Source organism: Oncorhynchus mykiss, chromosome 15, assembly GCF_057628025.1.
Source record: "Oncorhynchus mykiss isolate SJ-2025 chromosome 15, ASM5762802v1, whole genome shotgun sequence".
Classification (NCBI taxonomy): domain Eukaryota; kingdom Metazoa; phylum Chordata; class Actinopteri; order Salmoniformes; family Salmonidae; genus Oncorhynchus; species Oncorhynchus mykiss.
The window spans coordinates 28,585,562-28,600,676 of record NC_143036.1 but is presented as its reverse complement, the minus strand read 5'-3'; the positions used below and the strand labels follow the sequence as shown (position 1 = coordinate 28,600,676).

At 45.0% G+C, this 15,115-nt stretch overlaps 1 protein-coding gene across 2 annotated transcripts; it reads right to left on the bottom strand.

The window, feature by feature from the left end:
- Window positions 1-1,519: 1,519 nt before the first annotated feature.
- Window positions 1,520-14,615, bottom strand: LOC110489924 (uncharacterized). Of its 2 annotated transcripts, none has more exons than XM_036944218.2 (12): window positions 14,532-14,615; window positions 9,516-13,806; window positions 8,414-9,397; window positions 8,049-8,183; window positions 7,670-7,757; window positions 7,273-7,342; window positions 7,071-7,179; window positions 6,658-6,789; window positions 6,335-6,424; window positions 5,876-6,019; window positions 4,959-5,143; window positions 1,520-4,672 (listed from the first exon to the last, which is right to left on the bottom strand). In XM_036944218.2, exons 2-12 carry the CDS (start codon window positions 13,803-13,805, stop codon window positions 4,504-4,506), a joined length of 6,396 nt encoding a protein of 2,131 aa, XP_036800113.2. In that variant the 5' UTR covers window position 13,806; window positions 14,532-14,615; the 3' UTR covers window positions 1,520-4,503. The 2 variants fall into 2 exon arrangements, with proteins under 2 accessions (XP_036800113.2, XP_090055932.1); XM_090199806.1 differs by having other exon boundaries at window positions 14,017-14,596.
- Window positions 14,616-15,115: the final 500 nt, after the last annotated feature.

The window sequence follows — 15,115 nt, the reverse complement described above, 5'->3', positions numbered from 1 at the left end:
CCCCCCCCCCCCCCCCCCCGGGTTCATGGTCATGCCTGTGCAGTGTGGTCAAAACGGTGCTTGATCACAAGCTCTAGAAATGTATTGTCTGTCAGTAACCCCCTGGTACATAGCATTGTATAGTGTATTAACTGTACAGTTAATTTATTTGTGTAAATGCATTTCTCTTGCATCATTACATGAGAGTGAATTCTTAAAGTATAGAATTAATTCAGAAAGCATACATCGCTAGCTTTGCATTTATAAACAATAGCCATAAGCACAACTTGCAATAACAAACTTTCATCACACCACTTCTATCATAGATGTACATTTCTGGCAGCTGTGATTTATTCTATTGAGTGTTTTCTTTACTGAATTTCTGTCATTTATAAATAAAAACAAAAGCTATACCTGTTTTTGTCCAAGCTGTTTGTATATTCTCTGTGTTTAATGTAGCCACAGGTTGACAAGTGTACAAGATTAATCTGTAAAGGGATCGTCTACTGTAGATGCACATTTTGGGTGAATATACTGATGTGTGTGGTCACGTTTAGTGGCTAATCAGTAGACCCTACATTTGTGGAAATAATTATATTAACTATATTTCCCCTATGTAGCATTTGGAAGTAGTAAAGTATTACACTGTAATAGAGATTGACCTCCTGGTTTTGATATTTTCAGATTTACTGAGCAGTTCTTCCCGGTCTGTTTTTTGTTCTAAACGTTCAGTCATTTCCACAATTTTTCCTGATCAGTATCAGAGCAGCTCTGAGGATCAACGTAGCTCAGTGTTTTCTCACGCCCACCGTCTGAGGAAGTGTCCATGTTGTTCTAAGGTTATTTTGTTTCTCTGAAGTAACCTCCGAGCAGGCCCGGTGTTGTGACAGGAGAGCCGCGGAATGCACTAACAGGAGAGTGTTTACGTCGCTCCATCTACAAAGAAACAGAATGAGAACATGGTGGCCAGATGGATTCGGGGATTTAAATCGGGATGGTTGCCGGGCCGGGTCCATTGAGTTATGACTGGTGTTGAAGCATCAATTATTTCCTGTTCTAGTATCAGCCAGTCTCAGAGAGCTGATATGAAACTCATAAGGAAACGTGCGACTGCCTATTCTGACACATAGGACTGACAGTAATACAACACCCACCCACTCGTGCTGTTGGGGTAATAATGATTGTGGCTTAAATTAGAACATTCAACAGCAAATCGGATAGAAACCTGTCTGTCAAACAGAGCCACCGTGACTGATAGGATATGCACAGAAATATCTCATCAAACTTCCTGGTAACATTGGGCTTTGTCTGTACTGGACACCACTGGTAACACAGAACAGAGAAAATATGTTGACATGTACTGTGTCCACTAGGTGGTGGAAGAAGCTTTCATCACCCAACCTATTCCAAGGTGGTATAGAATAGATGTGATATGTAAGCACGAAGCTTTTACTTGTCAATGTCAGCTATAATATTATGATTGCTGCATGCATGTTCAAAACACTCAACTGAGACATTGCAACTTAAATCAATAGCAGGATAGTTTTTCAAATTTTTTATTTTTAAATAACTATTTACATGACAGCTCTGTATAAATCCATTTTGTTTTCATCCACGTGACAATTTTTCAAAAAGAAAATGTTTTAACATGAAGGGCAATGTGATGATTAAATGCATCACATTGATACATGAAAATGTATAAATCACAACCCTTTGTGATGGCTGAGCAACAGTTCCTTGGTTTCCTGTAGTAAAAAAAAAATAATAAGAATATTTGACATGGATGTTTTCAACTCCCTCAAAAACCAAATAACACGAAGCTTTTAAACTTTTTTAAGCTTTTAAACCCTTTCAATGGCATTGCTGATATAATTCATGTCACATGGTTTACTTTGAATTCTTAGTTATTATTCGCATTTAGGACAATGCATGACATTGATAAAACTTTCTACCGATAGAAGAAATAATATGTCGTAAAAAATGTGAATTCAGGGGGGAAAAAATGCTCCATTGAGGGCAGCTTAAACGAGAACTTTTGCGGAAGTCTACAGTATCACAAGTCGGTCTATCAGTCAGGCACAATCATACACAGCGGAGGACACAAGCAACTGCTCACTGCCTTGCCAATTCACTTATATCATGGCTCAAATTTAACATTTGTACAGTTAGATATATTTGAGGCAACTTGGGTAAAGAGCCTTGAATAGGAACACTACAGCAAAATGCCCCATCTAGAAATCCAACCAACGTTATTAGCTCTGTTTCCCTGCCTGCTAGTCCGTCCATGCTACCGCCGAGGGATAACTATCCAAAAAAAGGAATCTCCCTTTTATGACACATGGCAGCAAGAGTGAGAACGACAATTTCATGTGAAGAAAATAGTGAGTAAGAACTCCCCAGAATCAAACAAACACATTATGAGAAATTGTGTGAGAGCGAACTCTTGTAAACTCAGCAAAAAAAAGAAACTGCCCTTTTTCAGGACCTTGTCTTTCAAAGATCATTCGTAAAAATCCAAATATCTTCACAGATATTCATTGTAAAGGGTTTAAACACTGTTTCCCCATGCTTGTTCAATGAACCATAAACAATTAATGAACATGCACCTGTGGAACGGTCGTTAACACACTAACAGCTTACAGACGATAGGCAATTAAGGTCACAGTTATGAAATCTTAGGCCTCTTTAGTGTTCTTTCTACTGACTCGTGCCTTCGGCATGCTGCAAAGAGACATGGGGACTGCAGATGTGGCCAGGGCAACACTTTGCAATGTCCGTACTGTGAGACGCTTAAGACAGCGCTACAGAGAGACAGGACGGACAGCTCATCGTCCTTGCAGCGGCAAACCACGTGTAACAGCACCTGCACAGGATCGGTACATCCGAACATCACACCTGCGGGACAGGTACAGGATGGCAACAACAACTGCACGAGTTACACCAGGAACGCACAATCCCTCCATCAGTGCTCAGACTGTCCGCAATAGGCTGACAGAGGCTAGACTGATGGCTTGAAGGCCTGTTGTAAAGGCAGGTCCTCACCAGACATCACAGGCAACAACGTCGCCTATGGGCACAAACCCACCGTCACTGGACCAGACAGGACTGGCAAAAAGTGCTCTTCACTGACGAGTCGCGGTTTTGTCTTACCAGGGGTGATGGTCAGATTCGCGTTTATCGTTGAAGGAATGAGCTTTACACCGAGGCCTGTACTCTGGAGCGGGATCGATTTGGAGGTGGAGGGTCCGTCATGGTCTGGGGCGGTGTGTCACAGCATCATCGGACTGAGCTTGTTGTCATTGCAGGCAATCTCAACGCTGTGCTTTACAGGGAAGACCACCTCCTCCCTCATGTGGTACCCTTCTGCAGGCTCATCCTGACATGATCCTCCAGCATGACAATGCCACCAGCCATACTGCTCGTTCTGTGCATGATTTCCTGCAAGACAGGAATGTCAGTGTTCTGCCATGGCCAGCGAAGAGCCCGGATCTCAATCCCATTGAGCATGTCTGGGACCTGTTGGATCATAAGGTGAGGGCTAGGGCCATTCCCCCCAGAAATGTCCGGGAACTTGCAGGTGCCTTGGTGGAAGAGTGGGGTAACATCTCACAGCAAGAACTGGCAAATCTGGTGCAGTCCATGAGGAGATGCACTGCAGTACTTAATGCAGCTGGTGGCCACACCAGATACTGTTACTTTTGATTTTGACCCCCCCCCCCCCCCTTTTGTTCAGGGAAACATTATTCCATTTCTGTTAGTCACATGTCTATGGAACTTGTTCAGTTTATGTCTCAGTTGTTAAATCTTGTTGTGTTCATACAAACATTTACACATGTTAAGTTTGCTGAAAATAAACACAGTTGACCGTGAGAGGACGTTTCTTTTCTTGCTGAGTTTAGCAATGTACCCCATCACATAATGGAACCTCTGTGGTCATAATATCACCGCATGAAATGCCAAGAGATGATGAACATGATGTGTGCAAGAACATCCCCTACACAAGAGGAATAAGTCTTCACCTTAGTACAGCAACTTTTAACCTGATTTAAGAGGCTAAAATTAATTCAATGCATTATTAGAACAGGACCACAGCATTGTTTTAGAACCGTTTGAGTAAAATGTAGTGTATCTCTCCGATTTTTGGAAACTATGAATTGTGAAATGCTCTTTGTATTCTATTGCTGTCAAGTTTCATGCATGTAAACGCTTTAATACTTCCAATAAAACGCTTGTTTCTTATTTAAAAAACATAAAGAAAAATATTATTTGTCTCAAAATACTATGCAGGGATTAAAGGGAGAATTTAAATATTTTTCAAACAACAAGTTGTTGTTTTCAACCTGAGATTAAAAACCAAGATGTCCCCCTCAGAAGAGTCAGTCTGAGTCTTAACTCTTCAGTCTAAAAGAACCACAATGTGCTTGTGACAGGCTGTCCCCACGACAAGATCCAGAGATTGGTTGGTTAGTTGGTGAGGGCAAGTCTCACTGGGCCTCAGCAATAAATCCACCTTGATGCGATTACTTACACCACGCTAAGACTTGGTTGGTCTGAACGAGTCCCACTGACAAAGTTATAAACCAGGAACTGCGAGGTGCCGCAGTAGTGTGTAGCGAAAAGCTTCCCGTCGGGCGTTGGGTCAGAGAAGGCAATCTCCTCCTTGCTCAGGTAGGAGCCGTAAATGAAGTTGTTCCTGAGGAGGGCAATACGAGAAGAAACTACAGATTTAAATATACATTTCTTTGACATTTTACAAGCACACTTTTGACACTTATTTGGACAGTCCGAAACAGAGGTGTAAACAGGCAAGTGGGAGTACAGCAGGAAAGGTGGACGCAGCGATTTAACCGTCTCCGGTGGGGAGAGGTGACTGAAGGAGCGAGCGTTATACCCCTAAACCACAGGCTCTGCACTACACAATGAAATTCTGTAGATTCACAAAAAAAAAGAAAAAAGTCTTGCAGCTAGTTAAGACTGACCTGAGACACTCGATCATGCGCGAGGCGATGCCCGTCCGTCTCATCATGCTGAAGACCCAGATGCGGCTGATGCCACAGAGGGCTGGCTCTGGGTCAGTGGAACAACACCAGGCCCTCTGACGCTCAAACATCACCTTCTCTCCCTCCGAGCCCTCGGGTACCGCCTCCTCGATCACCCTGTAGCCCTGCACACACACACACATACACGCGCACGCAAATACATCATTACAATAAAGTCTCCATCTCAAACCCCTTCCCACACACACTTCCCATAAAGGCAGATCATCCCAGCACCCACATTCATGGACAGAAACACAGGTCCCACACCCCTTCCATTTTATAGAGCTCTGTATCAGCTGTGCCAAGTTTCTAATCTGCCTGGTGACATCCCTGCTTCCACCATGGGGCAGAGGGAGAGATAAGCACACTCCTCTGTGCGGTAAATCACTCCACACACCCACTCATTCACTCGTTTGACTATTATTCAATTAGCCTGCTCTCACAATGGCCACGGTACCAGACTTCTACAATCAGACAACAAAATGGCTTCTACAGTAATTAGCCAATGACATACTCCTGGTTTTGTTATTGCAATACAAGCTAGATGATGGATACTGCATCCAGTACTACGTGATCACTTACATGGGCTCCCTGGGAAACAATAAGGCTTTTATAATGACATGAACCTACGGTGAAATAAATTGGAAACAAACTGCCTGCAGTCCTAATTATAGGACTGACTAATTACTAGTGTTATACTGAATCAGACTGAGCAGACAGTCTACTGTGATATCCCTATACTTGGGACTGCTTGGGAAATGCTCCCACTGAGCTCTATAGAGAATACTACGACACTCAACAAGTACTAGGGGAGAAGGAAGTAGTACAGCCCCAACCCACACAGACGTCTTGCTCACCTCTTGAATGTGCTCAGCGATCAGGCACCCAGCCACCTTCTTGTCATTGGAGATGAACAGGAAGGTTTTGGTCTGGGAGGGACACTTGGTCTCCACCTGCTGGAAGCCCAGGTCATTGTCCACCATCTCTCTGATCTCCTCAACCTGACAGCACAACAAACTGTGAGACACCCTCGCAAGCTCCTAGTCATTACTGCACGTCGTATCCAAAAAGGTTTTGCAACAGAAAACGCTTCGCTACGAAAACCAGAGTTTCTTATCCCTCCCCGTTCCGGTGAGTTTTCGTCCGTTTGATGCCAAGTGAATATAACCCTTGCCTACAGGACGAATAAACTATTGTGATATGTATCAGGGGCTTCAAAGTATATTTAAGATCAATAATGCTGTTATATTTCGATTGTATTGCAGTAAAGGTATTTCCATATGTGATAATGTGTAAAGTTCGAGCCTGAAGCACACCTTCTTCAGTGCATATTTGGGGTCATCTGGAAGGACAAGGATGATCTTGCCATCGGGGTACTCTCCCAGAATCCTCTCCTTCTTCCACCCCTGTGGACGACATGACAAATCAGTGGCTTATAGGATGAGAGATGCATGATGTGTGTGAGAGATGCTGTTTGAGTCAGAGGTGACGCGTTAGGTAGAGTTGGCACGCAAGGGCAGCGTCCCAAATGGCTCCCTGTTCCCTATATACAGTATTGCACTACTCTTGTAGTGTACTACAAAGGGAATATGGTGCCATTTTGGACGCATGCATGCTGTGGGAGACCGCTAGTTCTCACCACATATCTGACAGCACTGATGAACTGGTTGTGGAAGTGCAGGTGCTGGGACTCATCCTCCGGGTTGGCAGCGGAATACAGCATCCCACACACACCGCAGGTCACCGCTCCAAAGTGCTTCTGCCCTGCATCCTAGGAGACGACACGCAGACTGGATCAGTTCTGACATAAATACGGTACCTAGATTCTATACAATTACAGGAACTTACTCGAGTGCCAGTCTGTTTGTGCTATCAGCTCCTTGTCAATCGTTGTCATGCCAAATGCTTGGCAATGACAGCGAGTGAGTTGGCAAGAGCACAAACAGATCTGGGACCATGGTAGGAATATATATAGTCTTTGGATAACACCCCTCTTCTACAAAAGTACAGTAATACAGTGGGTAGTATTTGGCAAAAGACCAAAACACTCACAGTGGTGGTTTGATTGTCATCTTTGTCGGCCTCCTTTAGTTTTTTTATCTCTTTCTGCAGACATGCGTCAGAGAGGGGACTGCTATTATCTGCTGATTGCACGACCACACTACCACGGAAACACAGAAATTGTTTGAATTAACTCTGGAAAATAGTTTTTTGTGTGGGAAAGATTTATTGCAATTTGAGTGCAGGTTCTTACGAATCAGAGGACTCCGTTGTTGTCGTGCCCTCTGTCTTGACCTCTGGGGATGCCGGTTTAATCTCAGCAACTAAGAAAGAGACAGATTCTATAACAAAGCATGTTACACTGAGGTTATGACGACATGTTATAACTAGGGCTGTCAAACTATTTAAAAAAACATAATCGAGTTAATTGCAGGATTGCTGTGATTAATCGCAAATTCAGAATGTTCTCAAATTGAGCTCTAATTTCAGATTTTTTTTACGACAAAAAGCATTACCAGGATATTGACGTCTTGATTTGGTCCAAAGTAACGGTTACCAAAATCAGGTAAATTGATAACGCACTCTGACAGCCGTAGTTATAACACTGTTCAAAATGTCATTTGGTTGGATGTTATCAGACATGAGGGTACCAGCAGGCTTTTCTTCACACTGATCCTTGTCAACAGAATCTCGTGGGGTCTCTTCAAAGGGAGGGGAAGACACTGGTGCTATGGAATCCTGTGGAAAGACAAGAGGTTAAATTGAAGGATAAATTGCATCCCCAAAACTATGCCAGGCATGAAAACAGCTATATGATCATCCACACTGCTTCTAAATGTGTCACTGAAGTTACCAGGGTTAAGTTTCAGAAAAGCATTTTAAGGCTAAGTTCATATGATGAACTTATCCCGAAGATACTTTCGGGAAGCCAGCTCCTGTACAGTTATTGAATAGATTTCAATATAATTCAATGAACAAAAATACCATTCTTACATCTTAATAAAGAAAGAACAAGTCCAAGGATGTTACCTTATCTTTGGCAGTTTTGGGCGTAGGTGATGCTTCCGCTTTCTGCTCAGTTTGAGGGGTAAGTGTAGGTACCGAGGTTTCCTTTTGGACAGTGGGTTTAAGCACTTCTGCCTTCTGTACAGTGAGTTTGGAGTCCTGTGGGAGGAGGGGAGATGAAGACATTTGTACCACACAAGACAATATTTTTTAGATCAATTATAAGGATGTGGGTAAGAGCATTGCTAGCGGAAAGCTCTAGCAGGTCGTGGGTTCAAATCCCACAGGGATATAAAAAAATTGTATGCACTCATTGTACTATAAGTCGTTTTCAATAGTATAAAAACCAAGAAAGTTACTTCAAGGAGAATAAAAAACAAGAACGTTACCTCATGTTTGCCATTTCCGGGCATAAGGGTCGGTGTCTCTACTGCCTTCTGCACTGTTGGATTTGTCACAACTGCCTTCTGCACAGTTGGTGCGGTCTTCTGAGTGTTAGGTACAACTATTTTTTGCGCGGTGGGTACTGCCGGCTTCTGCGCGGTGGGTACTGCCGGCTTCTGCGCGGTGGGTACTGCCGGCTTCTGCGCGGTGGGTACTGCCGGCTTCTGCGCGGTGGGTACTGCCGGGATCTGCGCGGTAGGTACTGCCGTCTTCTGGCTGGTAGGTACCGCCGTCTTCTGGCTGGTAGGTACCGCCGTCTTCTGGCTGGTAGGTACCGCCGTCTTCTGGCTGGTAGGTACCGCCGTCTTCTGGCTGGTAGGTACCGCCGTCTTCTGGCTGGTAGGTACCGCCGTCTTCTGGCTGGTAGGTACCGCCGTCTTCTGGCTGGTAGGTACCGCCGTCTTCTGGCTGGTAGGTACCGCCGTCTTCTGGCTGGTAGGTACCGCCGTCTTCTGCATGGTAGGTACCGCCGTCTTCTGCATGGTAGGTACCGCCGTCTTCTGGCCGGTAGGTACCGCCGTCTTCTGGCCGGTAGGTACCGCCGTCTTCTGGCCGGTAGGTACCGCCGTCTTCTGCATGGTAGGTACCGCCGTCTTCTGGCCGGTAGGTACCGCCGTCTTCTGGCCGGTAGGTACCGCCGTCTTCTGGCCGGTAGGTACCGCCGTCTTCTGGCCGGTAGGTACCGCCGTCTTCTGGCCGGTAGGTACCGCCTTCTTCTGGCCGGTAGGTACTGCTGTCTTCTGGCCAGTAGGTAACGCCGTATTCTGGCCGGTAGGTACCGCCGTATTCTGGCCGGTAGGTACCGCCGTCTTCTGGCCGGTAGGTACTCCTGGCTTCTGCATGGTAGGTACTGCGGTCTTCTGGCCGGTAGGTACCCCTGGCTTCTGCATGGTAGGCACTGCTGTCTTCTGGCCGGTAGGTTTTGAGTCCTGTGGAAGGAGAACAGGTTTGAAATGCATTTTCTAGAATTAATTTCAATACAGTTTTTGCCACACAAAAACTAACCTGTGCATTTTATCATTTAAGATCATCATTCAAGAAAGTTACCTCATGTTTGGCCGCTGTCGTAAGTGTCACTGCTGCCCTCGGAATGGTGGTAGATGTAGGTCTCAATGCTGCCCTCTGCACGGTCGGTAATACTGCCTTCTGCACTGTGGGTTTCGGCTCGTCATCCAGTTGAAAGTCATCAAAAGAGTACTTGGGCCTGGCTTTGTAAGGCTTATACTCCGCCACAGGCTTGGCCTTCTGAGCTTTCAGCCCGTTGGGCATCGGTGGGGGTACTGCTGGAAGTGTCCTCTTTCTAAGGGTGGGTCCCTTACTTGGGGTCACTTTGGGGGGCTCAACTTTGGGGGGCTCAAGCTTAGGGGTTACTGCTGGGCTGGCTGCGGCTGGGGTAGGACAGGGTGCAGCTACTGTGGGTGCTGCTGGACTGGCTGAGGGGGGTGAGGGTGTTGTGGTCACTGGGATGGGTGCTGCTACTGCTGGAGTGGACAGTAATGGGGGGGCAGGTTTAGCCTCTGTCTCCGGAAACATCTTCTGATTGGCCTGATCGGACTTGAGCTTCTTCACCATGGTCCAGGACATATTCTTCTCTCGCTGCAGCTCCACCTGCCGCAGCCTCTGGAACCTGGTAAGCTTCTTCTTCTCGTGGATTTTGAGGGGCACCGTCACTTGGCTGATGAAAAAGCGCCTCTGTGGTGTCTCTGGAGCTGGGGGCTTGGCTGGAGCAGAAACTGCAGCAACGGGTGCTACTGGGGTAGAGGGCTCGTTGGGCCCGGCAGGAGTTGGAGGGATAGGGACAGTCTCAGTCTGTGTGAAAGGCTGTGGGCATTCTCGCTCCTTGCTGGGTTCAGCTTCAACCGTTACAACCTGCTCATCCTCTTCCTCCGTCTTTAATAGCATGGTGTCCGTGGCGATATCGTCCGCTATTTCCTCACATAAGGCAAGGAGGTTGAGCTGCCTGCTCGCTTTTTTGGAGGCGGCGGCCTTTTGCTCAGCTAGCGCCGCTAGTCGGGCTTTAGTCCGGGCCTGAGGGTTCATCTGCTGTTTCTTAGGTTTTTCCGGGCTACACTGTGTCTTTTTGACAACTTCCTTCTTGACACTATTTGTGCTGTCTTGGTTAGAGGAATGTGTGCCTTTCTTTTCAGTACCAGCTTCACTGTTATCTAGACGGCACTCATCTTCAGACCCTTTGGTTAGCTGGACTGTCTTCTCTGGCACCTCCTTAGAGTTGTCTATGATTTCCAGATCACTATCCATATCCACATCTTCCCCATTCTCTCCCACCACCTCCACAACACAGTGACCGATCTCCATATCCTCAACAATAATCGGGGTCTCCAGGTCTAAGGTACACTCAATGCTCTCCGTCACACCAAAGTCACAGTCTGTATTCATGATTTCTAAGGAATCCTCTACTTCCAGAAACTCTTTGACATTTGAGCGCATTGTGTCAGACAGGGGGTGTTTGCAAAGACTGGACTCCTTCAGAGCGCTGAAAAGTGCTTCTAGGGGTGGAGACTTTATCTTAGCACCCGACATTGTCTCTAAACTTTCCAGAGGTTTATCTGTAGGGATGGTCATGGTATCTTCCTGGACCTCCTGTCTCTCAGCGCTCTGCTTCACCTGTTCTGAGACATTGTCCGAAGTCTCTTCTGAGGCTACTTCCACCGGCGGAGGAGATTTTACTTCGATATCAAGCTTGGTGTCTAAACTCTCACTAACTTGATCTGCAGGGGTGGGCGCAGAATCTTCCCGCATCTCAGTGCTCTGCATCACATGTACAGTTGCAGGGTGTGGACCCTTTATATGTGCATCAAGCGTGGTCCCTGCACTCTCACTGACTTCAACTGTATGGGTCTCCTCAAAGGACGCTTCTAGAGGTGGAGGGATATCTATTTTTGCATCCTTGGTATCTAAATGTTCAACTACTTCATCTGGAGAGGTGGTCATGGAATTTTTCTGCATATCCTCTATTTCGATGCATATCTGATTAACCTGTTCAGGGACAGGGTCTGAAGCGTCCTCTGAAAACGCTTCTATAGAGGGATACTTTATATTTGTATCAAGCTTGGTGTCTACACTCTCACTAGGGGCGGTCATGGGACCTTCACTAACTTCATATGTAGAGGTGGTCATGGAATCTTCCTGTATCTGCTGGCTCGTACAGCTCTGCTTCACCTGTTCATGTACAGGGTCTGTAACCTTCTCTGAAGATACTTGAGTTTCCATTGTCACATCTCTTGACTCTTCGACTGCCTTCCTTTCATTTTCCTCACTTTCACTTTCGGAATCACTACTGCTGCTATATGCTACTAGGCCTTTAGCTGGAGGAGATAATATTTCCGCATTGACCTTAGTCTCTAGACGTTCCTTAACAAGACCTGCAGGGGTGGTCGTCGCATTTTCCTGCATCTTGGTTCTATGTTCAGATACAGGGTCTGCACACTTGATACATGCATCAAGCTTGCTCTCTACACTCTCATTAACTTGAACTGTAGGGGTGGTCCCAGAACCTTCCTGAACAACCTGCATCTCACTGCTCTGGTTCAACTGCTCATGGATGGGGTCTGAAGCTTTCTCAGAAGATGCTAATATAGCGGGAGGAGACATTACTTGTGTGTCAGGCTTGGCCTCTACACTCTCATTAACTTCATCTGTAGGAGTAGTCACAGAATCTCCCTGCATCTTCCTGCTCTGGTTCAACTGCTCAGGGATGGGGTCTGAAGCTTTCTCAGAGGATGCTAATATAGCGGGAGGAGACATTATTTGTGTGTCAGGCTTGGTCTCTACACTCTCAGTAACTTCATCTGTAGGAGTTGTCACAGAATCTCCCTGCATCTTCCTGCTCTGGTTCAACTGCTCAGGGATGGGTTCTGAAGCTTTCTCAGAAGATGCTAATATAGCGAGAGGAGACATTATTTGTGTGTCAGGCTTGGTCTCTACACTCTCATTAACTTCATCTGTAGGAGTAGTCACAGAATCTCCCTGCATCTTCCTGCTCTGGTTCAACTGCTCTGGGATGGGGTCTGAAGCTTTCTCAGAGGATGCTAATATAGCGGGAGGAGACATTATTTGTGTGTCAGGCTTGGTCTCTACACTCTCAGTAACTTCATCTGTAGGAGTAGTCACATAATCTCCCTGCATCTCCTGTGTCTCACTGCTCTGGTTCAACTGCTCATGGATGGGGTCTGAAGCTTTCTCAGAGGATGCTAATATAGCGGGAGGAGACATTATTTGTGTGTCAGGCTTGGTCTCTACACTCTCATTAACTTCATCTGTAGAAATAGTCACATAATCTCCCTGCATCTCCTGTGTCTCACTGCTCTGGTTCAACTGCTCAGGGATGGGGTCTGAAGCTTTCTCAGAGGATGCTAATATAGCGGGAGGAAACATTATTTGTGTGTCAGACTTGGTCTCTACACTCTCATTAACTTCATTTGTAGGAGTAGTCCCAGAATCTCCCTGCATCTCACTGCTCTGGTTCAACTGCTCAAGGATGGGGTCTGAAGCTTTCTCAGAGGATGCTAACATAGCGGGAGACATTATTTGTGTGTCAGGCTTGGTCTCTACACTCTCATTAACTTCATCTGTAGGAGTAGTCACAGAATTTCCCTGCATCTCCTGTGTCTCACTGCTCTGGTTCACCTGCTCAGGTTGTCCAGGTACAGGATCTGAAGCCTTCATTGAAGATGCTTGAGTTCCCATCTTTACATCTCTCTGGCTCTCTGGGCTTCTGGTGGACTCTGCGACTCCCTTCGTTTGACTTTGATCACATTCAGAATGACTACCACGAGATGCAGGGGGTATACCATAATTGTGATCCATTTGCACAGGGTCTGAGGGTAAGGCTGCTTCATTTGGGTTAGTCTGTGCCCCTTTACGCTTACCTCTATCCCCATTAGAGTATTTTCTGATGCAATCGGGTTTGCGAGTTCTGATAAGCTCCTCATCTGACTCTGTGGAAGCTGTTTTTGAGATCTTGGCTGGTCTTTTTAGGGTTCCTTTAGAGTTGGGATTATTTGATGAGGTACTTGTGGCTTTCGGCAGCTTAGCATTCTTGACAGGGGGATTGGACTTGGTCCTTGTGGTGGCCTTTTGGGCTGATCTTGTCTTGGAGGAATGACGGCCGGACTTTGATGGTTTATTTCTGTCTTTTCGTTGTGCTGGGGACTTTTTCTTATTCCTTCTCTGTGAAGGTCCTTCTCTATGGGGCTTGCTTGATGTTGCAGAGGCTGGTGTCATTTTGTTAGATGGCATGGCCACTTCATTCTGATCCAACTTTCTTCTCTTAGTTTGAGGATCCTGAGAAGTCTGTTGTCTTTTAGGGGCAGGCATTCTATGAAGAAAAGGTGATGCAATGTATGAATGGCAATCGGTGTTTGTTGTCATTACTGAAAAAGTATAACACAGTCAATACCATTGAGACTATAATAACCACGCTACATGGAGTATTGGTAAGCTGTATGTGCTTCTGTGACAGTGTCAAATCATAACTATCAGAGTAAGCAGCCAATGACAGAAATATTTATCAAATTAAAACACTTACTCGAAGCGTGGTATGTGGTTATTGCTCAAATCTTGTACTGTAGCCTATAAAGCTAGTAATTGGAATATGTAACCTAGCTAAGTACAGCACGAAAACTAACTAGCTAGCCTGCTGTAATGAGCGCAACAGCTAAGTGGATGGCTAGACAGTTAGCAAGCTAGCTAATGTTGTTAGCTGCAACAATAACAAGAAAGCTAGCTACTTAGCTATCTATCTAGCCACCTATCTAGTTACTCCAATTATCAAACTCACGTCCATTCACAATGCAGGTAAAGATTAGGACGCCAGTTAGTTGATAATGAATAGATTGCAAGCAAATCACTGCTTTTCAGTCGATAACGTTGACACTTAAGAATTGGCTACAGCCTAGTGTCGTACCAAGCTAGCTAATAATGTTAGCTAGCTAAAATTTGCAAGAAACAAAAATGCTTAACTAAATCACGTCTCGTCATTTGTTATGATACGTAGTCCTATAGTAAAACTATAAAATAAACACATTCGTCACTAAAACTCACTTTACTGTTTTGTTTCCCAACAACAGCTGTTTTTTTCCTTTTCCTGTGAACCAAAGATTTGGTGTACTTCCGGAGCAAAAATGCCGGAACTGAGGAGGCGGGGCTAGGGTGTGTTAAGAGCGTAATCATTATACCTCAGTTCTACCTTAGTTATACCTTAGTGACAGGGTTACCGCAGTTGTGAAATAAGTCAATAGTTGGGAGAGTTACAGAGTTCATTGAAAAGAATGCCATTGTTGATTAGATGCTTTTTTCTTTAATTAGGCTATTTTCTCTTGAAACATACGATATATCCACAAGTAAACAATATGGACACACACACACACACATATATATATACATATATATATATATATATATATATATACACGCAAATACACACACATATATATACACATATATATACATATATACATATACACATAGATATATATATACACACATATATACACACATATACATATATATATATATATATATATATATATATATATATACACACACACACATATATACATATATATACACAAATACACACATATATACACACATATTTATACATATATACACATATACATCTACAT

Excerpts from the sequence above, each read along its gene's own strand:
- LOC110489924 (XM_036944218.2), bottom strand. The coding sequence starts at position 13,805 with ATGCCTGCCCCTAAAAGACAACAGACTTCTCAGGATCCTCAAACTAAG. Across the intron at positions 7,343-7,669 it reads GTGTGAAGAAAAGCCTGCTG|TTGCTGAGATTAAACCGGCA; the intron begins GTACCCTCATGT and ends TCTCTTTCTTAG. Across the intron at positions 6,790-7,070 it reads ATGACAATCAAACCACCACT|GATGCAGGGCAGAAGCACTT; the intron begins GTGAGTGTTTTG and ends GTCGTCTCCTAG.